Source organism: Rhea pennata, chromosome 1 (assembly GCF_028389875.1).
Source record: "Rhea pennata isolate bPtePen1 chromosome 1, bPtePen1.pri, whole genome shotgun sequence".
Classification (NCBI taxonomy): Eukaryota; Metazoa; Chordata; class Aves; order Rheiformes; family Rheidae; genus Rhea; species Rhea pennata.
In genome coordinates, this window is record NC_084663.1 from 33,659,303 (window position 1) to 33,687,262 (window position 27,960).

A 27,960-nucleotide genomic window follows, 5' to 3' on the forward strand; every position below is an offset into this window, starting at 1 on the left:
TTGCAAGCCGCGGAAGAAAGGAACATTTCCCCTGCCCCTAACCCTGGAACAACCGGTAGTAGCCGTTTTTTCCCTTCCCTTCCCTTCCCTCTGCTCCTTCTGCCTTGCCTCTTTCCGCCCGGCTTTGTGTGAAGTTTGCGGCACATTGCAGATGAGCCCTTAGCGGCGAGAGGAGCCTATTGTTCCCCGCCAGGAACTGCTTGCTGGGGCTGTGCTGGCTTTTGCCTTTAGAGCTGCCTTGCGCAGTACCGGGACCGGCCTCTGGGGTCCGCTGTGTTGCGCTCTCGTCCAGGCAGAAGCACGGCGGCCTCAGATCTTTTTGTCTGAGAGAGAAGAGAAGTGAATCCCGCTGCCGCCGCCACTGCCGCCGCCGCCGCTGCCGTAGCTGTACAGTGTGTGTGTGTGAGAGAGCGAGCGAGGGAGCGAGCGAGGGAGAGGGAGGCTGCATGGAGCCGCGTCTGTAACACACACACACTGTCAATACCTCACTCCGGCTCCCCCCCCACCCCACCACAACAGTAACCCAATTCATTGTGTGATCCAGCAGCACCATGTTGAGTCTCATGTGCAGGCTGGATCGGTTGGGTTTGTGGTGCTGAGAGAGGCAGCAGCAGCAGGAGGAGGAATTACTGAGAGGTGCCCCTCTCCCTCCCTGCCTCTCTGCCTGTGTGTTGTGTGGAGACAGGACTCGCAATTACCACACTCTCTGGGCTCCCTTATTCCTTTTAAACTTTTTTTTAAACAAGCCCCTCTCCATGGCTGATCCCCGGCCGAGCACGGGCACCTGGGTCTCTTAAAGACAAGGAGGAGCCGGGGATTGTTGTTGTTGTTGTCGGTCGTTTTTTTTTTTTTTTAATTGGATTTTTTTTTTAAGAAAACCTTTTTTAATACAAAAATGGCAAATTCGACGGGTAAAAACCAAGCAGACCAGCGGAGAAAGGGACTCGCTTTCCTGGACGAGCTGCGGCAGTTTCACCACAGCAGAGGGTGAGGAAAATGGGGAGATGGAACGGGAGGGGGGGAGGCTTTTAAACCGACTAGATCCAACTTCCAGCCCCTTCCCTGAAGGACACGGCAGCCCCAGCGAGGGGAGAAAAGGGGGCAGAGCTGACAAGTTGTGGTGTTTTGTGTGTATCTCCTTTGGCAGGTCTCCTTTTAAGAAGATCCCTGTGGTGGGTGGGAAGGAGCTGGATCTTCACGCTCTCTACACCAGAGTCACCACTTTAGGCGGATTTGGGAAGGTGAGTGGAAGTTTTAATTTGGGTTTCCCTCCCACTAACCTCTTCCCAAAAGTCTCCTCTGACCCCCGGGGGCGGCGGGGGGAGCTGGGGTGGCCGGGAACGGTGCTATTTAAAGCCGGTAAGAGAAGGTGGGGGGTGGAAGAAGGAAGCAAGCAGACAGGCAGGTTGGTGGCTTGGCCTTGTTGGCGGAGCGAGGAAGGGGGGATCCGTGGGGGTACAGTGTGCGCACGGTTTGCGCTCCCTTTCCTCCTCCGGAGCCCCTTTCCCTTCCCCCCCCTTCCCCGCGGGAAGGCGAGGGCAGAGCGGAGTGTTTGGGTCCGGCAGAGGCAGTTTTCTTTCGCTTGCGATTGCAGCTCTGTGTGCCTGTGTCTCCCTCACACACAGGGAGAGACAGAGAGGAGAGAGTCTGAGCGCAGTTTTAGTGCAACTCAAAATTAGCGGGCATGTTTAACATCGATAATCGGCACGGAGCATGGGCTAGGAAATGATCCTCGCAGCCGGGGGGGGGCCGGGCGCTGCCCCGCGAGCCCTTCCCCGAGAAAAATAACAAAAGGGGCACCCAAGACGGTGTGTAATCAAATAGCCATCTTTAGGCTTCAAGGCTAGGGACAGAAATGTAGGCCTCAAAAGAAAGGCCTCTGTGTGTGTGTGGCTGTGTCTTGGGGGGGCTCGTGGGGACGGCGCCCCCGCGCCCCGGAGGCCAGGGGGCGCCCCCGCCGAGACTTCCGCGCATTATTTTAAACTTCTTTGGGTTTTTAACGGACCGCGTTAGGATTTAAAAGGGGGCGACAGAGGGACTCCCGATTGGTTATTGTCCAGGCAGTAAAAACAAAAACAAACAAACCCCAAAACAATACAGCCCTCCCGGCTTTCCCCCACCCCGGCTTTATTTTTATTCATTTATTTTATTTTTTAATATCGTCGGGAGGCAGGATTATACCCGAAGGAAAAATGTCAGCGACTGTCAATTAGAAATATAGTCCTATATCCCATATACATATGTATTTATTGTTTTTTTCCGCCTATATATTTATCTATTTGCTTCATGGAAGCATGTGTTTCTTCGTGGTGTTCACTGTCAACGACATTTTTATGTGTATGTTGTGTATCTCGGTCTGTGTGTTTTTTTGACAGGTATCTGAGAAGAATCAGTGGGGAGAAATTGTAGACGAGTTTAACTTTCCCAGAAGTTGTTCTAACGCTGCCTTCGCTTTAAAACAGTATTACTTGCGGTAAGTGCTATCCAGCTCTTGCAGTAGTATTATTGAGTATGGGATTATATTTGGTTTTTAATGTGTGCAATAATAAAAATACCTCTACTCTTGAAAAGTGCAGTAAAATAAACCAAAACTTGTAATTTCTTATTGGTCTGTTGCTGTGATCAGTAAAAAGTGATTCTGTTTTGCAAATGTTATATTTGTATTTTACATTTGTAAGCCTTAAACTTTCAAGGGATCCCAAGTATATAAACAATACACGTCAGAGCCATTTTTATTGATTATTTTAGAACGGCAGTACTAAAGGACAGTTACTGAGAGATCATATTAATGTAGTTACTGAAACTTAGTTTAATTTTGGAGCAGTGAAATGTGTTCATATATGTAAACTCATTTACTAATCTGTAAGGTTAGACATTGGATGAAAATGGATTTACAGGAAGATAGAATGCTTTGGATAAATCATATTTTTATCAATCTTTAGTAGTGTACATTACTTTTGTTTTTTGTGTACAAGGAGCTAAATAATATATTTTTTTTTCTGTTACTGGAAAAATACTAGGTTTCTGCAATTTTTTAAAAGTAAGATTACATTCCTTAAAGTGATACAGATTATTTTTTTAATGTAGCATGGAGTTTATATTGAATACTTAAAATAACTGTGCATTACTGTTAAGTTACTAGATTTTTTTTAGAAATTAATTTTGATTAACTTTTGGTGATTATTCTTTGAAAGATTTAAAAATGAAGTGTTACATGTACAGATTTTTTTTTAGATGCTATATACGAATAATTTAGAATGAAGCTTAATATACATTGGTTAGGGAATCCAATTTTGTGTTTCTGAATTGTATATGTGGTATTTTTCGTTGCAGTAAATGATAAAATAGATGTGCAGTATGTACAAAAGATGTATGGGCTTTTGAACTTGTGTGTTGGTGATCTGAATACGCACAAGCTTTATCTGTCTCATGTTTGGCCTTCTGAATTAGGAAATGCAGTAATTGTACAGGTGCACTTTCTATTGGTTGTCCTAGATTGACTTCCAGCTTGAAGCTGTAGAGTTCACAGCACTGTAGAGCAGTTATTGAGTTACAATGAAGTCTGGAAAACCTTAGTCAGATACCTGTAGTTACTGAATTATTCTTATTTTGGTGATGACATATGATTTCTTTAATATCCAGACTAAGGAAATAAATTACTGTAGTTAGTAGCTTTAGCAAAGTTTATGATTCCTAGTAGGCCCAGGAATGAAGTGGGAAGCTCACCTGAGGATATCTTAGGATTCTGTGTTTATTTATTTATTATTTTTCTGAAATATGTAGTATTGGGAGAGATTGTGAAAGATGTGTTGGATTGTAGAATGTGGTTTTTGCTTTTTTGAGTTTTTTGGTTGTTCTTGGACCATGTAGTCTGTAACTTGACTAGATTTTACATGTAATTTGCAAAATGGTAATTTTTTGTTTTTTACCCTTTCTTCTTTATTTCCATATTTTAAAAATATTCTGCTACTTTCTGCAGTTAGAAGGTCATAGGTCATTTGTGTTTCATATGCATTTTGAATGTGTTTATATGTTGTAATGCTAAACATAATTAAGATAATGGTGATTTAGCCACGTAATGACTATCTATTTTAAATATTACTTTTTAATTTTGAATTGAATCAACAAAAAATAATTTTTATTATTAACATGGTATCGAGAGATTATTAAAAATACAGTTATTAAAAACGTGTAAATGATCACATTATAAATAATTAAAAGTTTTAAAAGTTTATGTGGAATTTAGAAAGAAAATATGAATAAACAGTTAAGAATGATCTTTTAAAAATGCCTGCTTTTTATATCTCTATGTTTTGACTGTTTATTTCAGAATAGCCTGTGTAAGTTGTTTTTTTTGTTTTGTTTTTGATTTAATGCTTTACTCACTGTTGCTTCTACTATACTGTAAGTTGGATGTGAAGTGTTTCCTAACTGAGTTCATCTCCCTCCGTATGCAGTAATGAGACTCTCTCTCCTCTCTGTGTGTGCGCACACACGTGTGCGCACACATGCATGTTTATGTATCTGCTAGATTAACATTCATTTAGCTTTAACCTAGAAGGTATGTTGGAGGATAGGTTATAGGAAAATTAAAAAAAAAAATCTCTAATGTTGAATTTTTTAAAAGGATTTTGTGTGCCTGTGTTGGAGAACTTAACTTGAGGTTTCTTGTAGGACTAGATTTTCATGAACTGCTGAGCAATTACTCTTGGAAAAAAAAAGTTCCTGTTAGGAGTCGAGTCTCAAGTATGACTATAATCTTGGCCTCACTATTGTAATGACTTTGCGAACAAAGCCAAACAAATTGAGGCCTATTAACTTAATATTAAATTTTTATCCAATCATACATTGTATCCTTGTTCTATAAAGTAAAAGACCTGCATGACAGATGAAATCCTGTTGAATTCATATGGATTCAGTTGCGCACACCTACATGAATACATTTACAGGTTTGGATCTGTGATGGTTTGTGATGATAAAAAGTTGTTTCTTTCCATAAAACATCCAGCATACCATGTTGGCTGAGATAAGATCTCAAACTACATGGACCACTTTCTTCTTTTGATATATTATCTCTACTAACACAGTCATTGTGACTTAAAATTCTGGGTTAAATAATTTAGAAAGTTGAATTATTTGTATGATGTTAGTAGTCTTGCTGGCTAAATTGAACTGAACGTTCTGCAAAAGTCGTCTTTTTTCTAGACTGTTGTTAGATACTTTTTTTGTTTAAAAAACTTTCATTTTGATTGTTGTGGAGTTTTGCTGAATTTCTAGTATGCTAGTGTTCATTAAAGATGTGAATTTAAGAATTTCTGATATAATTCTGATAGGTTGTATGTAGATGATAACTGAATATATGATAGGCAGATCTCATCACCCCTTCTCTGTTGCACTGCCCTCTTTTCTCTCACTGGAAAAAGTTGCCTGTATAGGGAAGGTCTCAACCATTCAAACTTTTTGCTTGCGTTGCTCTGAGCTGTCTGACAGGTGATATAATTTATGCGCTGTGGTTCTTAGTGAGCAGTCAAAAGCCACAGTGCCGATAACCACTGATAGACTGTACTCGTTAATATAGTTCTGTAGGTAATTCCCTTGAATGTAGTGCAAATTAGATGTTTCATCTCAACTGAGGTGAATTAATCAAGCATCTTCTGAATGTTTCTCCAAAGATTATTTTATAATGCTAATGCAAATATTTTAATATGGGGTAATAAATGTGAATATTGGTAATGTAGGAATGTTGTTACATTTCTGGTAGTTGGTAGACATATAGTAAGTAAAAGGGAAGTTAACATGAAATATATTCTGTTTTTCATGTTAATGGCTGATTGGGTTACAGTCTTACAAAAAAATGGTTTGATGTGACCTCATACATTAGTATAAGTTTCTGCTGGTTCTCATGTAAGCATAAGTGATGCATTTATTTCTGTTATGGGTCTTCATCTATTCTTTGGGAGTGAGGGACTTCATAAACTAAATGTGCAAATGAAGTATGCCTAAAAGAATAAAAAATCAGTTTGCTTTCAGGTGATATTTATATGCATTAAGATAAATTATGTGAAAGGAATAATAGACTAAGTGTCAGGTAGCATAAGTGTAATTCTAAATTCTGCAAAGAATTTGTGGAAGATAGGAAGCAGGTTTGTGTTGCAAACTGGTAAAGGCAGCAGAAATGAGTTAATACTAGTTAAAAGTGAGTAAGAATTTGCTTTTGTATATGCTGGGGAGCCAAAGGAAAATAGAAGAAGGGAGAAAACAGGTCAGTTTATAAATGAGAAGGGGAATAAAGGTGTTATAAATAAGGCTGTTATACTGAACTAAAATTACATATGTAATATAATGGAAAAGTGTGAGCAGTTAAAAATCGGGACCATATGAAATAGTTACTGACAAGAAATAGAGAGGGTAATTGGAAAAATATGAAGATATTTGTCAGTCATTTGATCTTTAAGATGCCACTAAGAAATAGAGTAATAGTACTGATTTCCAAAAAGAAGCATGAGCTGAAGAATTAGATAAATTTGGTGGGGAGTTCTAACTACTCTTTCTATTAAGATGGACAATATATTCAAAAAACAAGAATAAGTAGCTTGGAATTTTCCAAACACAACTACTTTTTTTAAAAAAGGTCTTTCTTCTTGTTTAATGTTTAAAATTAGGATCTGATACTGCAACAGCATCTGCACATAGATTAGTGAGTATAGATGAGTACAGGACTGCCTTGCCCGCCAGATCTGATTGCAGGGTCAAGGCCCTAGTGGATGAAGGGAAAGTTGTAGCTGTATTAGTATTTTACATATTTTACTAAAATTCAAATACGTCTCTAAATTGTATGTTATCATATTATTTATATATGGATAGTCATCTGAATGAAAAATGGAATGAAGAACCATAATCAAAAATAGAGGAAAGTATGTAGAATACATTTGGTGAATCACTGCAGTTTTAGGGTCTAAAAGAATGACATCAGTACTTACATGTGCATGTAATGATACAAGTTTAGCCATTTTAGGCATACTTAATATCTATATTGATGAACTTTATGAGAAAGTGAGTAGCACCCTAGTGACGTTAGTGGATGATGATAAACTGGGAAGAGTTACAAACGGAAGTGAGGGCTGAAAAATAAAGAACAGTTATCTAAAGAAATCAGACGCATTGTTGGAGAATACAAATGAGATTTAGTATGGAAAATGCAAGCTACAACATTTGAGGGACAGTAATCCAGAACAGGTATTCATTGTGAGGGAATAACCTGGAAAGCAGTATTGCTGAAAAGGGATAGGAGTGATACCATGGGCCTGATAATCCTGTCAGTTGTGTACACCAAACTCTTTCATATGAAAAGTATTTGTGCATGCTTCTGACAGGAAGAACAGGCCCCAATTTGTAATATGCTCTATAGACTTTGTGAAAGCCAGAATGAGTTTAGATTGCATCCACAGAAGTGTTGAAAAAAAATGGAGACTAATTTTTGTATAAGATTGTGTGACTGTATTTGGAGTACTGTTTTACTTTCAGCACCGTTGCAACAAGTGAGGCAGCTTGAGGTAAGTTTAGAAAAGAGCAACAAAATCTTTAAATGGCTGAAGGCTAAGTGATTTGTTAACAAAAAATGGAGGGAGAGAAATAAGTATAGTTTGCTTGGCTAAATGAGTATTTTGAGTGAAAAAAATGAACATGATAAGCATTTCGAAGGGGCTGAGTACTTAAAAGGAGATGAATTTAAAATAAGGGGCTGAGTTAAGCTGAGATGAAACTGAGGGAGAAAATTCAGAGCAGACAGCAACACAAAAACGCTAAGATTAAGATGTACTTATTCAACTACTAAACAGTATGCCAAGCAGAGTAGGGGGAAACCCATGCCATGGATCATTCAAAACTAGTCTGGTCAGGACAGCAGAACATGTGCAACAGGTGATGATCCAGGACTAGCGGAGAAATGGACCAGATAACCTTACAGGATCTGTCCATCATTGAATGATGCTGTAATGAAGGCTTTCATCTTGCGTTGCGACAGATGTTTATTGTGATACTACAGACTTCGCCTTAGAAAACTGTTGCAGTTAATTTTGTCGAAGATTCTGCAGTCATTGGCAGGACAGAAAAACAAATCTGCGGATGACATTTTTATTATATCTTTTTAAAATTATTTTTTCCTCCTCAAGATAAGAATTATAATGTGTTTCAGTCAGACATCTGAGACCTCGTTTTTAGGGCTTAAGTGATATTTACGTAGTTGGGGAATTTTGTTTTAGTTATACATTAATAATAATATTGACACGTTTGCAATCAAGGCTAGTTGATGTTCATGCTATAAATGTTTATTTTGGGGGATTAAATATGTTCATTGTTAAAAATCTCAGTGTGTCTCTCAATATGCGTTATTTATTTGGATGGATGTTGTCCTCTTGCCAGAGTGGCTGGGAATCTGCTCAAAAGTTGATGCAACTTTAGTACTATGAAATTTGCATTAGGCCTTTTCTGAAGAGAGCAGCAGGTGAGAGGGAACATAGCTACCATAAAATTACTCTTCCTTAGAGTTATGTGGTGATACCATGCAGATGAGTTTGGCCTCTCTCAAGTTTCTAAGCTTCTCCTTCTGAGGGTAAACTCCTCTCTTAATGATGAAAAAATAGTGAAAATTTAGTGAGGTATACATTAACTCTTTCTCTTCCTGATTACTTTCCTGCAGGCCTTTTGTTAAAATCGTGATCTAGATCACAGCTGCTAAGCTGAAATATATGGGTTTATTTGGGAGGCGGGGAGGAGGAGGAGGGCAAGGAATGTTGTACAGAATTGTAATTGCTTAACTTGAAAATTTATGTTTTAAGTGGCATCTAGACAGATGCCAGAACTAATAACTTTAAAAGACTATAATACTGTTGATGACTTTAAGACCTATTGAATCTTCTAATAATTGGTGCAAAGTCTATATTAAGATCATTTTCTAATCTTGAAAATATCAAGATTAATTTATACCTTTTAAATATTAATAGCTTTGGTAACTTCTTAAGTTTGAAAAAATCATCGGCACATTACAATAAGATCACGAGTGTGTATGGAGTGCAAGGGTATTGCTTTTTCCCCTAGTAAGGTGGAACAAGCCTTGGCTAAGAAAAGGAGTTTCAGCCTTCTTCAGTCTTCTTTCTTTTACAGCTAATAGGTTTTAATTGCCTTGTTTATTTGCAGTTAAACCTCAACAGATAAGACTTTCATACTCTTTTCTTTGCTATCCCCTTCCCCACTTTCCCCAGTAGTGAAATAGAGAAGCATAATTTGTTGTGTTTTACAGGTGAGGTACTAGAAATGCATAGAGGTTCTGCCCATTACTGTGAGATTGTATGTCAAATGGGAGTGAAATCCAAATACAGTAAAGCCTTCTTTTATAATGCTGGAATCCAGTTCTGTCGGGCAGATTTCTTCTTCTTCCTGGGTCTTAGTTAAACCATCCATAAAATTGCTATTTGCTACCTTTTAAAATTCTTCTTTAGTCAATAGCTGAGTAAAGCCCCCTCCCTTTTTTAAACAGGATAGTGTTGTGATCTGTGGATTGTAAAACTGTGAAAACAAAGTATGTGACAGACTATGAGGATGGATTGTTTATGTCTTGTTTTGCCTTTTTTTTTTCCTTTCTTTCTTTCTCTCTCTTGTGATTGTTTAGTGTGTCAAAGTGGTGTTTTTCAGCTTAGGTGAGACTACTTGGAGTAACTCTAGTACAGTCCACATTGTTGGAAGATACATAGTTCACAAAGGGAATTGGGTGTAGGCCAGAGATCCCATGAAAATCTTGTTTCTGGTTATCAGTCTGATTTATATTTATTTTGTGGCCTTAGTTAAATCATTTGCCATATTTTTATTCATATTTCTAAAGTGAGTATACTGATGTTTATTTACCTATCTCACAGAGAAGTGTGAGACTGTAAGCTTTTTAATGCAAGGATTGTGTCTTTTCATGCCTCTATGTCGTATCTTAAATATTTGAAAATGAATATAAATTAGGAATATATGAGGAAAATAAAACTATCATAATCTGTTTGCCCTCTGCAGTGTTGAAAAACAGAGAATATAACATAGATGAGAGGCAGAGCAATCTTTATTCTTTAGGGAATAGATAAATGGGGGATACCTAAGTAGAGAAATATTGGAACAGTTGGAAGAAAGAAACTTATCTTAATGAAGGATAATAAGACAACAAATTGGTACCCAGAACAGTGAGCTTAGACTTTGCTTGAGGTACTAGATTAGTGAGCTAGGTATCAGATCTAAAATACAGTCTCCTTGGAGCAATGAGTTCAAGTTTAAGTAGACACAAATGAGATTTTCAGCAATACAGTAGTGAAACTACTTGTTTTCAGATCTTTAAACTGAATGTGCATGAATTTATTTTAGCTCAAGATAAATTGGAACAAGCCAACTATGCTGCAAGAGGGATTGTATACCATTATAATTATAACAGAATGGAGTTCTGTTGAATGATGCACTGGAGCATGTTTCTCTGCAACTGTGAACTGTGTTCATATTATTCCCCTTTTTATTGCTGTGGGAGGAGCAACTATTTATTTAGTTTTTCAGACTAATTTACAGCCTTAGTTGTCAATCCATAGCTTCCTCAAATACACGCAAATCCTGTTTAGTAACATGATCATTCTGATTCGGAGAGACCTTTTCTAGCACAGTGTTTGCTAGAGTTTTTGTATGTTTGTTTGCTTGAAGTTCAGATAGGTCATACTTAGGGCTGTATGTATTTCTCCATTGTTACATGCTGTGACGTCTGCTCGTTGGCCTCTGCCTTCCAGTCCAAAGGTTGCTGTGCTTCCATGATAATCCATGTATAGAGATTCTCAACTCTTAAGTCACTAAGTCAGTTACTCCAGTGAGTAGCTCTCTCTAAGTTCTTTTGAGGAGTATTTTGTAATAGTGTTCTAATGTGTGTTATTAGGACATGATGTGTTGGGGTAACTGTTCTTTTAAGATACCCCCTAGGGACTTAAGCTAAGTAATGATAATTTAATTGTGTGTGGGGGGGTAAATTTAGTATGTTCTGAGTATGTTGCAATGATTATGATATAGAATATATATGTCTGTGCACTGTGTGTGCATGGGGGGGGTTAAACTATATTAATGTTAAAACAAACACACAAAACCCTGGAAAATAAACTTAAGAACAATACTTCCCAAATATAGTTCATTTTGTTCATGATTATCTGGGTTCCAGTAACATCGATTAAGTGTTGTAGAATCCAGGCAGTGTCCAGGTAAACAGTTCTGTGTTACAGAATTCGCATCTGTTCTTTGTAATTTTGGGGAAGATAGTAGAGCTTTGAAACCCTGGAGACTGCAGAGCTGTTTCTTGAATACTGTTTTCTCCCCAGTACCATCTCTGAAAAACCTAGGAAAATTTACATTTAAAATAAACAGTCTGGGCTCATATAATGCTACAGTTGCACAGTAAATACCTGAAAAAGTCAGGATTGACCTAATTTAAGTCTGAATGTGCAACCTTATCTTTGTCTCTAGAGTATATACTTTATAATAGAGCCTTGTACTCTCTGTGGTAAATGGGAATAAGTTCCATGACAATATTAATCTGTTGTATCGCTGTGAGATACTCTTCATTCTCATATAAATACACATGGTTCTGGCTAACAGTTTAATGTGATAATTGATTACTGTTAATATTAGTTATTTCTGAAGAATTTTTGGATGTGCTTTCTTGCGCATCCTTTCCCCGCTATCCACATGGGCCAATCAGAAAATCCTTTCCTTTGCATGTGGGATGTGGGCTAAAGGGGAATCCTTGTTGCTGTACTTTTTCCTCAGGTTACCTAGCTCACATCGTTTTGTCTCTTCATCACCTTCTCAGTATTGACTACAAGTGGGAATTCACCTACTGTTCCTTGACCCCTTGATGTCTGTATGCGTAGATGGCACATGAAATATTTACTGTAATTAAATAAATTTCTAATTGGAAAAGAATTGAAGGAAAGAAAGTATATGCAGGTAAAAGGGCACGAGGACAAAGCACTAAATGTCAGGTGCCTAGCAACAGTAAAATACTTAATTTTACAGCAAAATAGTAATAGATTCCATGGTATCTGAAAAAATTCTGCAACTGTAGCATTCACAGGATCCAGACCAATATCTGATGGATATTTCACACACGCAAAAAATGTGCGTTTGGGTACTCCACAGACCCAGTCAGGCATTGCAGCAGTGGTGTGCATTTTTTATTTGCTCTTCCAAGGTCATTTTTGTAACTCTAAAATATAATTTTTTTTCCAGTGAATTTTGTTTCTGAGCACAATTCTATGCAAAGGGTGAATCCTGTAACAAATTATTGTCTTTAATTGTGTTTGGAGGATATACAGGGCTATAACTATCATACAGCTTGGAGTATTTTTTTTAAGCATCTTTTTTTTCAAATGCTTCCAAATAATTTATTTTTTTTCAAACTTAGCTAAACTTATTAACCTGTTTAACACTATATGCTTCTGTGTATACCATGAAGTAATTTATTAGAAAGACATTACATTAATCAGTACCTACAGAATCATAATAATAGTGTGCAAGGTCAGAAAATCAAAATACAATACTAAGTAACAACAGCTTCTTTGCATTCACTAATACTTCATTAATATGTCTTCTGGTCAATACGTTATTACCAAAATATAGCTACATTTCTAGAAATGTGGATTCTTAGATTAATATGAGATTTTTTTTCTATTTAGATCTATTATTTTTATTTTGTCAGTGCTCAAATCTTGCTCTTCTGTAGCAGCTTTCATTCCCCTAATAAACAATTTAATTGCATTTTAAAGAAAGTCCAGCTCTTTTTGAAGTAAGTCTTAAGTATGGTCAAAGACAAAGGTAACTTTAATCTTAATCTTACCATTCTGCATATAACCATAAACAAACACCTGGCCTCCCTAAATGTACTGATGCACCTATAATGGATATTTGTGTGCAATGTGGCTTGAGATGTTAATTGTCCACAAATTTATGTGCTCAGTAGAAAGCAAAAACATACAGTTAGTTTTATGGAGATTTGGTGCTTGTATGGGTCCTGAGTTTGCCCATGTGGAATTCTTTTTGGTTCTGCTGGGGGAGAGTCTTATCTCTGTTCAGAGTTGGACTGAAATTGGTGGCATTCTGTGTCTGTCCTGTAGTCTGTTTGTAAGTCAAATGTATAGGATATGGACCATGTGTATTAATACAGAATGTATCTGCTTTAGCAGGAGGAAAAGAAATCTAAAGTGAGATCAAGAAAGATATAATCAAAACTTAAGATACCAAAATTGATGTAAACTAAGAGTTCGTTTCTTTAGCTGTCCTTAGCTGGTCTTTGCATGTAAGTAAAAGTTGCAGACACAAAGTGTGTGTGTGTGTGTGTGTTTATATATACTTTATAAAACAGCGGGATTTGCTCATCATAGATACATATGATTACACAAATTCAAGCATTTTTTTTTAGCCTGCTTGGTTCTTTACCAAATTCCAACAGCTTTTTTTTTTTTTTTTTTTAAGCTAGATCACCAGTTGACTGGAAGAAATAAATAACTATTTCTAGCTTTTAAAATCTACTTAAACCCTATGTTACAAATTCAATATGGAAACATGTATATTTTATACTGATTGGTACATGGTAGTTGACAATCCAAACTTAGCTTTAAAAGTCCATATATTTAATATAATTATTGGTGTGCTCTTTATTTCTTATGATTGTTTTCCAATTCAAAGAACTTTCTTGTTTGTTTTTATAATTTCACCAGCATAATGTGATCTGTAGTATTGGTATCTTAGAGCACTTGCCATATATAAAAATAAATATGATTAAAAGCTTTTTTTTATATTCTGGAAATAATGATGGAAAGTTATAGTGAAGTAGGCACAATGTAAATATGATTGTTCACATACCATATAATACACAGCAGCAATATAAACATGCAGGGTTGTTAATCTGGTTGCCTCATTGCATGATACTTTTGAAAAGTAAGTTGTGAAGAGCTCCGCTGTAGAAGGCGGTGAGATGGAAGTGGTTCTCGGGGCTTTTTTGGCTCAGAGTTTAGTCATAGTATGTGTTTGTTATGGTTTAGGGGCTCAGACTTCATAATCTCTTAACCTGGCAACTATCTGTAGTGAAAATGCAGCCATCCTTACTGGGCAGCCAGTCAATCCGAACGTACAGCTTGGAGGCACCAAGGTGCACGTGTACTGGTGAGTTGCTGGCCAATAGCACTGTCTGCTTCTCAGCCACCCATAGGCTGAAGAAGAGGGAAGACAAGGTGTTTGGAGATGTTTTAATGAGAAGGAAGGGACGATCTGAGCATGGGTGAGTTGAATTGCAAAGGGAATGGATGTGAATGTAGAGAAGTCTGGGTGTATTATTGTGCTGGGTGAGAAGGAAGGAATGTGGAAAAATTGATGAAGGAAACTGTTAGGAAAGGTGGATGGAGTAGGTATTGCAGAAGGTAGAAGAGAGATCTTGTAATCAAATGCTGATAAGTTACCATCTTTAATGGCCAGCTCCCTCGTTTGAATTGGCCACAGGATATTACTTGACCTGTGGCCCAGATGATGGGTTACTACGGAATGAAGATAGTCCAGGAGTCAAGAGGCAAGTCCAGAGACCTCTCAACACTCTACAGATCATGACAATCTGCCTTCCAAAGCTTGGTTTTTCTACAGTGAAGTTCTGACTCACTCATGTAAAACTTCTAGTAGTTCTTCTGAATCTTTGCTGCATGAACAGTTTATTAATTTCAGTTCTGTTAGTTTATATTTTCATTAATGCTGAATTGCTATTTTTTATTCTGATTTTTAAAATGTCATCATTACAATTACTCTTTTATCATTATATTAACATACCATAAAGGCGTAACATTGCATATAATCAGGTATAAGATTTTATCCTTCCTTAAAGAACTTAATGGTGAGAAAAGTCTCACTTGAAAACATACTTCTTTATGATGTTGCTGTATGTAAGAAAGTGAAGAAGGTTATGTTTGTAGAATACTAAGGGTTTTTTAAATGCTATTGTCATTTTGACAAAACTAGCAGAAGAGTAATGTTTGTAAGTATTTTATGTCTTTGTGTATACAAAATAAATAGATTTTGTATTATTTATATACATATATTTCATGTGAAAGACTGCGTGATATGTCATAAGTTTTGTCAGCTTAAGTTTGGGTAGGTTCATTTGGACTATTCTTATCTCACCTCTAATACTATGTTAAGAATCAATTTTATGACAAGAGAGTAAAAAATTTTAATTGAGTAAACTTTCAGAACTTCAGAGAGAAATTTTTATATCTAGAAACATGAAGATTTACAGACTAAGTCTGTATCTTACGTGTGGAAATAAGTACAAAGTACTCTTTTTCTTTTCACAGTACACGATCATATATGATATGAAACTATTGCTTGTCCTGGGCCTTAGGCTTGTATAATTTGGGAAGAGGACTTTTAAACTCAGCCTACTATAAGCAGAGTGCAAGCAATGGCTGCTGTTTAAAACTGCTCCGAAGTGTGGGCTGTAAGTTCTGATCATGACGGTTAGTAGGCAGAGGATAGGTGAGGTAGTTAAAGATGTGGGCAAACTGTACTTTTCAGGCACCTCTGCAATTTATACAATGTTTTACAGATACTATCATGCAGCTACATTTTTTTTTTTTTTTTTGGTCTCAGCTATGATTAGAATTATTTCTGCTGTTAAACTGATGGGATTTTTTTGGCCAAAGATAATGTAAATCTGTGTTAGTTTGGCAATTGTGCTTATTGTCACTCTCGTCTGAGCTGTCAGCCACACTGACGTCTCCAGAGAATAAAAGCAATGTGTTATTTAAAAGGGGTACATCTCTCCTTCCTCTACCTCTTGGCCTACCGCAGGGCATAGAGGAGGGTGGAAAAGAGCATAGGTCATCCACTCTCTTTCTTGCCTATGTACATCAGAAATTATTGCTGTTATCTTATGTAGCAGCTTGCTGTGTCCTTTTGAAGCAGACAGTACTGCTCTCCCCTGAGTGTCTGCTGGCATTGCCCCTGATAGTGATATAAACTCTGTTTTGGGGTTTTGGTAGGTTTTTTGTTTGCTTGTGTTTAATTGTAAAGATCTGCTTTCATGGAGACCTGCATCAGGGTTCCACTGACTGCTTTAGGAGCAGAGAGACATGCTAGCAGATTCTAGTCCTGTTTGGTTTTGTTTTTAAAATCGACATGGGTAAGTTTTTTCGTACAGGCTTACAGTTGATTTTCTGAAAAGAGTTTTTTGGGATTTTTCTTTTTTACCCTTCTAAATTTGTGGACGATGTCATGGATATTCAGGGAATTTATTATAGTGTAAGCAAGAACAACAATATAGGCAATCTATAGGAAAAGCTCCATGCATTTAGGCAAGTATTCATTCTTAGGACTTTTTTTTTCCCTCTTTTTTTCTTGTTCTTTTCTGCCCTCTTTTTAACTATGTTTTACTACAGTAGATCAGATCTTGTCACTTAGGTAATTTTCAGGGCTAAGCAGTTGTCTTGCATTTCTGGAAGTAATTTATAAATGGAGATAAATAGCCTTCCTCCCCCCGCCCCCAACCACTTTGACCAAGTGATTAAAAGTGAGCAGCAATTTAATGAAAATGATAAAATTGGTAAAAACTTCAGAAGATCTCACAGTAGTGTGTATGTGGATACTGAATGAAGAAGAGAGAAAGATCAGAGGATTTTAGGAAGTTTTAAAGTGAAGGTACATGATGATGAAAGAGTTTATTTTTGTGGTTCTTTCAAGAAAGCGAAGTAGGGATATTTTGTCCCGAGTGGTCATATAAAAGGAGAGCTCTCATAGTAACAGATAGCCTGTATAGAAAGACATGTAGAGTGTTTGTATATACATAAATTTTGTATGCAGAAAGTGTTCTTGAGAGAACAGCAATATATTGATGATGTAGGATGCAGTGATAGATAAATGCAATATGAGAAGTGAAAAACAGTTCATCAAAGGATGATACCAAAGTTTACAAGTGTTGAGACGAGTGGATTTGTGGAGCAGAGTGAGTGCAGAGGAGACCGAATAATGCTCAAAAACATTTCCCTTGACCCTGAGAAATGCTTGTGTAATCAAGACAATCAAGCAAAATTATGACAGTACTCTGAAGCTGTCTGGTGAAAAAGAGTACAAATAACATGGAGTTAGTAATAATGATATAAGAGACATATGGTTGATTATGAGCAAAGTAAAATTAACAGTTAACATTGAAAATGAAATATAGAGGGTAAGGAAGTGGGTATAAAATGCTGCATTTTTTAGGAATTGTTTGTGGCATACCCTCAATAGAAGAACAAGAGAATCCTTAATACAGATTGGACCTTTTGACAGAGAGGGAATAGAGAGGTATTTGAAAACAAATACTGTTAAATTAGCTTCTACCAAGTCTTAAGTTCTTGATAATTTGGTATCCCCTACAGTGGGAACTGAAGTACTTGAGAAGAGGATGAATTCCAAGCGTCATCTAGTAGGCCATTTGAGGCATTATTTATGTAATGTTTTATATTTACTTCCTTATAACCAAAGTTGTTTTTATACAACTTAAAAGTCTGTTAGAGAATGCCCCACTATGTAGTTTCCATTCAATGTTTTTAGTCTTTAAGTAAAACACGTTGCTGCTATGGACCTCACTTAAATTTTTTTGTGCTAATCAGTTCCGAGATCACAACTGTGGTGCCTGGCAATAATCCAGGTACTGATACACAAGGCAAGAACATTTGCCCTCAGAGAAAGGAAATCCCATGGAAGTATGCTTTTGCAAGATCACATCAATAAGCAACAGCGTTTACCTGCTGGATGTGCCTGACATTATTGCTTTACCTTTCCTCTGTTTGCATCTCAATCTCCATACAGCCTTTCTCTGCTGTTATTATTCAGAATCATGTTCATTGCTATCAGCCCTGTGTGTTGCAGTTGATGATAATTGTGAGGAGCCAAAGACTATATAGGCTCCAGTATGTTAATATTTATAAAAATAAACAGAAGAATAAATGTTAATCTGAATGTAAAATGAGATCATATGTAGGACTCATTTTTCCTCTCTTAACCTTTGTCCCCCAAAATGGACATCTAAGTGTTATTTGTGAAAAACATACGTCTTGCATCTTCCACCACTTACTTCTGTATTATATTAGTGCTTCAGAATTTTAAAACTCTCTGTCAACCGTCAGCTGCCTCTTGGGATAGTCTCTGTAGCACCCTTCTTGTGGAGGGGGTGGAAACACAGTCTCTGTGCAGTCTCGCTGTGTTCAGTTTACAGTTGCATATACTTTGACCATTAGAGGACCTGAGAAAAACATGGTGGTTGTCTGCAAAAAATTGGAGGTTCTGAGTCTGAACTGATACAGTTATCTAATAAAGACTTTAAGAACTGCTATGAGAAGCATTTTTCACTTTTATGGTAAAATCTTAATCTTAGCAAATATCTCTAGTTCTTATTCAGTAATGCAATGTAGTATATAAAATCAGCCTTCCCCTTTGGTTGGTTGGATTTTGTTAGTACACTATAAAAAAGATGTTTGTTTGAAAAGGGTTTTTTTGGTTTTTTTTTTGTTTTGTTTTGTTTTTTTTTGTACCTTTCTTACCCTGAAGATCTCAGTCCTGTGTTCAGTTTAACAAAATGTTATTTCTTAAACATCTGTTGAATTATTCAAAAGTGGCATGTTATATTTTGCAGTTGTACAGTAATGTTCTATATGTAAAAATGTTTTATTACAAGAAATACTTTTGGAAAGTGAAAGACTACTTCAGCCACACAAGAATTTCATTGTGGGCTAGCTATCTCAGAGTTCCAGGTGTTTTTGTCTGGGAGCCTGTATCTTAAAAGGATGGGTCCAACCAACTTTTCTCATGCAGAAGCATTCTTTTCAGTTTGAAACTAGGAAGTTTTAGTATTTCTTGTTATATTATGTTGAAGTGTTTTGGAAGTTTGTATTGTAATTAGGAATTTCTGTACATGGTAGTAGTTGTATTTTCATGTGGCTAAACTAAAACTTAAGAGCCCATGTCCTTATTAATCAGGGATACTGTTATCACCAAATTTTAGCAGGCAGTTTTCTTCTAACCTTTCTCAAGTCTGTATTTCTCAATCTTCTGTTCCTTTTAATGTATATTCAAGGCCTGATTACATTGCTTTTTACTTATTTGTAAACTTTTCCTATTGGTATCAGTTTTTGTGTATTTAGTCATTTATTTCAGCATTGGAGTAGGCAAAGCTCTCATGCTGAAACATTAAAAAAACCCCAAATCTATTATTATTTTTTTTTTACCATTCTATAAAGGAGTTATTTACTACTACATAAAGAACATTTGGTTTTAGGTTTTACCTTACATAATAGTGTTAAAAATAAATAATAAAAAACCCTTCACCTGTAGTCAAAGAGTATCTTGCTGTCTGGCCTGATTGTAATAGTCCAAGTGGCTCATGAACAGAAGGAATCAGAAGCCTTCCTGCCAAAATGATGAAGAAGCTACCTGATACGGTACTTCTGGTGTTTCATCAGACATGGTAATAAGGACAGTAGAAGTCCTGAGTTTATAGCCAGTATAAGTCTTATGAAAGTGATGACAGCTGCATGTCACTACTATCAATTTTTTATTTTAAAAAATATGGAAAAATAGAGAGGAATTTTTATTAGTTAAGCTTGCATGTACTGAAGTTTCACTTGTCACTTAGACTGGCAGTGTGTGTGTTTACCTTTTGTCTCAGTAAGGTGAATGACCCTACTTCACATAGGTTTTTCAATCATGGATATAATCTGAGTAGGACAATGAAAGGAGCCAGGGTTTGGGTTGCCAAATCAGACCTTTTATGTGAAGTGTGCGATCTAGTAAATCTACATATTACTTATTTTTTGATCTAAAACGTGCTCATGTTGCCCTTGTACATTTGAGATCTATGATATAATAGAAAACATAGAGTCTATAGAAGAAAAATGGTTCTGAATATGCATCTACTACAAAACATTAGAAAGTAATAAGATTTTCCAACTTTTTGTGTCAGATAATATTTATGGGAGTAAAAATATTTTGAAGTTAGGCATTGTGTTGGAATAATAAATACACCTCTACCCAAAGTAAGTTGTATAATTAAATGTATTATTGTTTGCAGATTATGGCTAAACTTAGCATAATACAACTTGGCTGTATTACGTTTTAGGTAAATGTGGTTCTTACTGAAAAGTTTGGGGTTTTTTTGCAAGTAGGTGAGAGGGAAAATATTCTCATAGACTTCTTTTTAAAGAAAAAAGCTTTAAACTCTGAAACAACTTGGAACAATTTATTTATACATTTAAGAGTCTCTGTTTTATTACAAATAATTTCCCTTTGTTGCAGAAGTCTTATAGGTGCTTCTTTTAGGTAGAATTTGTATCATTATGTAAAATTAAAAGGTTGAGGGGTTTTATTCTAATGTATGTTTTTTTTTTTTTTAACTTTAATTATTCATGTTTGTGTACAGGGGTATGTTGTCTCAGATTTAACTTAGTATAGAAACTGGTAGCAGTTCCTTCCTTACTTTTTCCATTATGATAAATTCAGTATTTTATGTTTGTTTACTTCAGAACTACTTTTGGTTGTAGCAGACTACTAGCATTCAACAGAGTCAAAGCCTTCTAGTTAGAGAAGTGCCTGTTGTTTGTCCTATTATTTTACATTCTACTTTGTCTGCATCTTAGATAAAATTGACTTTATCTCTGCCTTCTTTAGTTATGTTCCTCAGGTTAATTTGAGAGCTTGTTAAAATGACAACTAAATATGAATGGCACCTATGCAACTATGAAAGGAGCAGGAGTAACATACACTGTAGCCAGGGTGATGCCTAAGTTCTGATAGGGCCTCAGGAGTGTTTTATGGTGGGGAAAGAACTGAGCCTGGTTTTCCCGAAGGCCTTTCTAGTCTGAAATTTTTGCATATTTTCTGTTTTCCTTCTAGGAAACAGGATTTACTAGGAGTAAATTTATATTTAAAAAGCCTACAGAATTCAGGAAATGTCAGAATTATTTACCTGATTCAGCATTTGGACACTTTCTAAACTTGACAGGGTAATGCTTTCCTTACACAGTACCTAGACATGCTCTGTGTTCATGGTGGATATAACAAGGGGTGGAAATAGCAGAATGTTTATCTGATTTCTTGTGAACTTTTGCAGACCACCAAGAGCAGTTTGTTTTGCAGTACAGTTTAAGTAGTTTTAACATGAGTATTTTTATGAAGAATTCTCATGTGATGTAAAAATGTAAAATTTCTAAATGAGAAAGTGCAGAAGATTAAAAAAAAAAAAAAAAGGACATTTGTCTACCTGCTTATTTATAGAGTGTTCAGTGACGCATTTTCTCAGAACCATATTTATGTGCACTGGTATAAGGAAATTTTGTAATTTCATATAAAGACAGTGTAAAAGATGAGTATTCTTTGTTTTATTGCCATCTCTTGGAAAAAAAGAAGGGGGGGAACAGAACAGTTGTGCTGACACTTGGGCCTCTCACAGGAGCATCGTTATAAATACTGAGAAATGGAAGAATACCTTCTGGACAAGTTTGCAGGAAAAAGAAAAGAGAGGAAGACTATCATATATTTTTCTGCATTTCTGAAGTGTATTTTATCATAAGGAATATTTGCAGGAAAATAAAAACCATGATAGGATTAGTCTGTTGCCTTTTTCTTATCTAATGCTGCAATCTCTGATGATGATATCACAAATGGTTCCCGTGCAGAGTATTAGGATATGGTGATTAGGGATTATGATATCATATGAGAACGGGGAAATGGAGTGTGTCATATTTTTCACAAAACATTAGTATTTTGTGTTGATAACTTGTGGTTTAATAGCAATGGCAAGTTGAAACCAGCTTGCTGATTGAATAAGTTAGTCTGAGGAATTAGAATATTGTTACCTTTTCATAGTGCATTTCACTGAAAAAAAAATATGTAAGAATTAAAATGCTAAAATGAAGTACAGCAGTGCCCAGTTTATTTGTGCAGTAGTTCGTCTACATATGGCACTTTCAAAACATATTTTTTTGTGGTTTTGGGAAACATTAAATAGTATGTTAATAAATAATTTTCTTCTTTCTGTACTTATCTCTGATGATGAGAATTACTTGATTTAAGGCTTCATGGTAGAACTTGTATGCAAATAGTTATCCTTCTGAATGCAGCAAATTAGGTAGGTTGATCTTGACTGAAACTAATAATTTTTGCCATGTTGGAAAAAAACGAGGCAACTCTGGGAATATGAAAGTGAATGCAAGTACAATTCACTGTTTCTGGCTGAAGATGCATAAATCTGTTCCTGTGCATTTTGGGATGATTTCATCACATCATTAAGATTTGGCTATAATGGAACAGAATAGAACATCTGTCTGATTGTATTGGTATTGCTGTCAGATTATAGATTGGATGACAAATGCTACTTGTATGTCATTTTTATGCCTCTCAGGTAGTAAGGCCACACCTGTAAGATAGAGCATCCTTCAAACTTGAAACACCTGTAGAACTAGTTGTTTAATTATAGTCAATTTCCAGCACTGAAAGAAGCATGGTTTTTCAGTGACTTCCATTTCTCATTAGTCTGTGATGTGGTTTTGAATACTGCAGGTGACGAGAAAATAAGGAAGTTCTGCAGTTGTTTGGGGTTTAAATTTTTTTTCTTTATTTTTTAAAAGAGGCTTTATAGTCATGTTACATATATGAGATATGGTTGAAAGATGAAGTTAAAGCTGAATATTGCAGATCTTATTAAATTGGAAAAGCTAAGCTCAGTAAGACTGCAAGTTTAATCTAGCAAGTTACAGCATTGTCACAACACCTGTAATTCAGTCTCAGTGAACTTTTTGTTATGCTATATGTAAGTCTTAAAAGTTATAGTTGTGACTAAGAAAATAAACTTCATTTTCTGATCACCTGTTTATTCTGATTCATTAAATGTCAATTTAAAATATTTAAATATTATATATATATATATATATATATAAATATTGAACATAAATAGCAAAAAAGTTACTGAAATGCCAATTGCAAAAAAAGTATTGTATTAATAACAAAATAAGTGAATGTATAATTGCTACCATAACATTTACCAATGCTCACTCTAAACATTCAAGGAAAAAAAATAGAATACATCTGAAAAATTTAACTATTTTTTCTTGAAAGTTAAAACCAAAAATACATCTTATCTCCGTGATGCTCTATAAACATTAATGGATGCATTTTCCATCTCAAAAGTGGAAGTCAGCTGCAGAAAGAAACACTTGAGCATATGGCCAGTAAAGTGTTTAGACTCTGAAAATGATGCTGTGTGCTTTGTCCTTTAGATTCGGCAAGAGCTAAGATATCTAAATGATAAGAGGTAGGCCATTTTTTTTGGATGGATAAACACTTGCACCATTTATACTCTGTAAGAAATACTATTTGTTAGCTAAGTGGCATTATTATTTCCTGAAGTTTCCATTTATGTTTCAAGCAGTGATGTTCAGTTTGTATCCTTATTTAAAGTTTACCTCATTTAATTTCACATCTTGTGCATTAAAATAAGTTTCATAAATATCTTACTCATTTGTACTTTTAGTATCAATCAAACTAACAATTGTTATCCAAGGGTTTATTACTGTATGTATATGTAACTCAGACTAGTGTAGTTTTCAGCAAGGTGCATTCATTATTCTCATCTGCCTTGACATGTAAAACATAACAGGTATATCGACATGTATATTCACGTATATTCACAAGTGTGTATGTATGTGTGTTTATGCCCCTGTGTGTGTGTGTGTGTATATATGTATATATATACATATATATATATATATATATATATTTATATATGCATGCACACATGAATGTTTATAATGGCATATGTTGGCAAGTTCCAGCAGTGAAAGTTTCTGCTTTAGCACTTCCACAGTACTGGTGTAAATGGTGCCTTTTCCCATATGTGTTATGGTATCTTCAAACAGTTCAGTCCTTTGCATGAAGGTTACTGAAGTGTATGATTTTTGAGCTGGGAAAGCTAGGTATCCTGGCATTGGAGTACTGTGCAGTAACAAACTTTGGCATTTGTGTCATGTATTTGTGAATTAATCTTCACAGATTTTTTTGATGGATATTTTGGCTTGCATACCTATGTTAGATAAACATTTTTGGAAGGATACAATCCAACATACCAAATTACATAGAAAAAAAAATGTGATCAGTTGTGTGAAGTAATGGATAACAGCATCTTGCAATGTGACAGTGTATATTCTTTATAACTGTTCAAGCTTCTGCAATGCTTGACTATCTTAGTAATTTTCTTGTTTTTAATCAGGTGCACTTTTTACGTGATACTTGACTTTGTGTGTATGCACTGTATATCCAAATGTATAATGTCAAATATAGTGTGCTGAACTGAATGGGGAACAGCCTGCCTAGTGACTTAGACAAGACATTGGTTTGGGAGTAAGTCACAATCGCTTGCTTGCTTTCTTTTTTTTTCCTGAAACATTTAAAAACATGATAGAGAAATATTAAAAATTAATTGATTATTAATTATGGTGATATATAGAATACATACAAGTGGTATATAGACTACATATGATGAAAGAGTTTTCACTGCCTTAATCTTTAAACATTTAAAATAACCATTGTTTATTTCTCTCACTAATCCTCACTGCAACTCCCATGTCCTTTGGGCTCAAGAGACAAGGTGTTACCAGATTTGTCGTAGCAGAGTGCTTTAGGGCTCTGCTACCTGTTTTTTGTTGTGGCTTTCAGTGTTTGTTAGTTTGTTTTTAGGGGAAGACAGCTATAAAGTGACAGTCTTCACTAGAAGTGTATGACAATATAGAGGGGAAGAGTTAGGCTGTATTTATTTCTAGAAAATGTAAGAATAATGAGGCAGTTTCAGCTACCCATCAATAATTGTCAGTATTGGAGAAAGTATCTGGGAACAAATCAGGATCAGAGCTTCTATTGTTTGATCAGATATTTATTTCAAAAGAATTAGAAGAGAGAAACAAATCTTACTCCAAAGTAATGGGCAGAAATTGCAATTTTGTGGTGTGTTTGTGTTTCTAACTCATTCGTTGTAGAAAATAGACTAACGAGTAACTAACATTTTCTTATGTCTTTGGTGCTTTTTAATATTTCCATTAAAGCAGTTATTTATAATTTTTATGTACTTGCTCAAAATGATTGAGCACTATAATGTTTGAACACGTTTTCCAGGCAAAAACAAGTATTGAAGAACATTATACTACAATTTGCTGCTGAAAGTATCTTTTTTGCTTATTAGACATAAAGTTGAAGGTCTTGGTCTTGTGTTCTTGATTCCACGTGTGTTTCTTTTTCTTTTTTTTTAAGTTAAAATTTTACTAAATTGATTCGGAGCTGGATCAGGCTTTATGAAAAATAAAGTTTTTAAATCTGGTACGCTGGCAAAATTCTACCTTTTTCTCTAAGTATGTAATTTAGTTAGGATATTTTTATATTTTCACACATATAACTAACAGTCCTGCAAAATGATTAGTCTTTATGAGTAGATACTTGGGTATCCTATGGTTTATCTGATGGTACATGCTATGTTTTTGAAACAGAAGTTTATAATAGAAGCAAGCTTCATAGTGGTTTTAAAGATGATGGTACAAGACCTCTTCCTCTGTATTTATACATCACATCCTTCACCTTTGCAGACTTTCTGCTCCTTACTTACTGTTACTTTAAGTAGGCAGCAACTGCAAGTGATTGGAAAAGGTGCGGGTGTCTTCTGTCAGCTCTAGGAGGCAGACACGTAGTGGAAATCAGGATTTTCTTTTCATCCTGAGGTAGTTGCAGAGGTGTCTGAGAGACTTCCCTTGATGTTATTTGTACATGTATACATGCACTGCTGCTAAGTAATAGTCTTTCTATGTGGAATCTGCTGGTTACAGCTCTGAAAATCCAGTACTTCTCTTAAGAAAACTGGTGGACACATAATGATTGAGATACACCCTCTGGTAATAATCATCTTTATCACCTATTTGTAGAGTGTTCCAAATGAGCTCTGGTCCCCGATGCACAGAGTGTTGTAAAGGCATGCAATAAGTTTGTTCCAAAGCACTTTTAATTAAATAAGCAAGGTGAGACTTGAACCAAATGGAGTGTTGTACATGGATTCATCCTGTAGATCATTTCAGAGCTATCTCTGTAACCCTTGACTTTCAGGTCTCCATTCCAAATGCTTGGATATTTGAGGTGAACTTTCTAGTGTACGGCAGTGATTTAATGTGTTAATGTCTACTTTTTAAGATGTCTAAGTTAGTGGTAAACATAACCATGAGACAAATGACTGCACAATTGTCAATACAATGTCTTAAAATGTCAATAATTCTTAATATTAAAACATTAAAAATAAGAAATCTGAATTAAAATCTAGATCAAAATATATACTCTCATTTACTTTTATCTCACTAGTTGCACTCTGTATTCCATCGAGAAAATATGTGCAAGCTCTATGCAATGAAGTACTTCTTATTAAAGTTTTAAGTTCGTACTTTATCGGCCAGAATTTTCCTTAAAAATACACTCATGAAAGCAGAGTGTTTTGCTTCCAGAAAGATGATGTTTGAGAACTAAATGTTTGTATTTGAAGAATCCTGAGTGCAAGAAAGGCTGTGAATACCATTTAAAAATATTTTAGTAATGGATTTCCTTGATTCTGCCCATTACTTTTCGCTCCAAAAGAACTACAGCCAAAGCTACCAACTAGAATGAGGAGGACCAGGAACAATTTCAATCCCAAAGCAGGAACTAATTATTTTAGTAATTTATAAACTAGAAGAATGACAGAGAATGAAAGTATAAGTTTTTGGTTATAACTAGGCACTCCTGCAAATGGCAATTTATCTCATTTTTCTTATGAAATTCAGTTTTATTTCCTCCTTGGTAATTTCACTGACTTCTAGATCCAAACTGAGCAGTTATGCTATTGTGCACTTCTTAGCACCAGCCTACTTAATGGCTGTTCATGCACCTGTTGGTGTGCAAACAAAACAACAGCGTATAGTAGAGTTCTGCAAACTGCCATCTTTAACATTCAATCAAAATACAACAAAAACAGAAAAGAAAATTCAGACTGGGAAACAGACTGTGTATCAATAAATAGGTCACTTACAATTTATATAAAATATTTTAGATGACCAGATGGTTACAGAGTTTTATCTGCATAATTTGTATTTGGTATGTAGATCTGAGATCATGAAATAGCTGTGAGCTGTGAATACACTATGTTCCTTTTGGGACACCAAGTAGAATAGCCTTATAACAGAAAGCCAAATAGTGAGGGAACTCAGAACTCACTGCGTTCATGAACACCTGTGCAGTGGTTTTTGTTTTGCCTTTAATTTATCTATATCTGAAAGTGGTGTAAGCAGCATCTGGTTATTCTTATTTAGTATGCCTGTACAGCCAAAAAATCAACAGATTCCTACTGTACTGCATTTCAGAACTAATGAAGACATAATTATATACCTGAGCAGGAAGAAGGAATTATGCTTTGTTGAGGACTAGTCTAGAATAGAAAGAAAGTGGAAGAGCAAGAGAGTGTTTTGAACTAAGTAAGAAAAATCATAACTTCTGTCAAAGAACTTGTATTTTTATTCGTTGCAAATTGACTGAGAAAACAGTAATGCAAAAGTGTTGAACGTATTCTTGATAAAAATGGAGCTTACATTTCTTCTGAAAATATGAATGGCTTACGTAGAAGCTGAGGGTTTTTTTTCCCTTTTAGTTTTATATAGCTTATTCACCATTTTTCAAGTCCTGCTCAAAATGAATATGCTGATTTGTAGATTGTATGAAGTTTATTATAAATAAGTTGATAGTTAAAAGCAGGATAGGTTTTTCACGTTTTTGTTTTACGTATGAAGTCTATTAAAATTACTGTTTAGCGTGTTTGAGAAGTCATTTAACTTC

General features: G+C 35.6%; 1 protein-coding gene across 1 annotated transcript in view; it reads left to right on the forward strand.

Moving 5' to 3' along the window:
- Positions 1 to 895: 895 nt before the first annotated feature.
- ARID2 (AT-rich interaction domain 2) overlaps positions 896 to 27,960 on the forward strand; it is a 107,346-nt gene continuing 80,281 nt past the window's right edge. Inside the window, exons 1-3 of the mRNA XM_062583841.1 lie at positions 896 to 987; positions 1,148 to 1,241; positions 2,376 to 2,473. Of these exons, the coding sequence (XP_062439825.1) occupies positions 896 to 987; positions 1,148 to 1,241; positions 2,376 to 2,473 (284 nt within the window). The remainder of the gene's footprint in view (positions 988 to 1,147; positions 1,242 to 2,375; positions 2,474 to 27,960) is intronic.